General features: G+C 36.2%; 1 protein-coding gene across 1 annotated transcript in view; it reads left to right on the top strand.

The window, feature by feature from the left end:
- LOC107570560 (type I inositol 1,4,5-trisphosphate 5-phosphatase-like) overlaps positions 1-480 on the top strand; it is a gene marked incomplete at its 5' end in the record, with an annotated part of 51283 nt that overhangs the window by 49255 nt on the left and 1548 nt on the right. Inside the window, one exon of the mRNA XM_016256793.1 lies at positions 267-335. Within this exon, the coding sequence (XP_016112279.1) occupies positions 267-335 (69 nt within the window). The remainder of the gene's footprint in view (positions 1-266; positions 336-480) is intronic.

The following is a 480-nucleotide window of genomic DNA, read 5'->3' as shown; positions in this document are numbered from 1 at the left end:
GTGTGTGTGTGTGTGTGTGTGTGTGTGTGTGTGTGCTTTCTAAAGAGCACTGCATCATTTCTGTCTCGCTCGATTCAGAGCATTATTTTCAATTTAGATAAATATGATTAATGCTTTAGCTGCATTTCAGATATGAAAAAGCTCCTGAACTTTGATTTATTGGCACTTAAATGTAACCATATAAAAGCTCTTCTTAGGATTTTAGCGTCATGCATGCATTTGCTCTGTGTCTGTAATCATATTTTGTGCGTGTTTGTGTTTTGCAGCCAGAGAATGAGGAGAAATCAATAACATACGACAACATCGGACCCAACGTGTGTATGGGGGACCACAAGGTACAACTAACCTAACCTACCTCTCCAACTAGTTTGTGTGTGTGAATTTAGATATACTTGGCTGAGAAAATCGTCTTTGGAAGTGAGTTAAATCTGATTAAACCTACAAAAATAGTTTTTTTTACTCTTCTTTTAAAGTTTTTTT

This window comes from Sinocyclocheilus grahami, unplaced genomic scaffold, assembly GCF_001515645.1.
Source record: "Sinocyclocheilus grahami isolate Dianchi unplaced genomic scaffold, SAMN03320097.WGS_v1.1 scaffold1477.1, whole genome shotgun sequence".
NCBI classification, from domain to species: Eukaryota; Metazoa; Chordata; class Actinopteri; order Cypriniformes; family Cyprinidae; genus Sinocyclocheilus; species Sinocyclocheilus grahami.
Note: the sequence above shows the minus strand (reverse complement) of the source record. Positions and strands in the feature narration are given on the sequence as shown.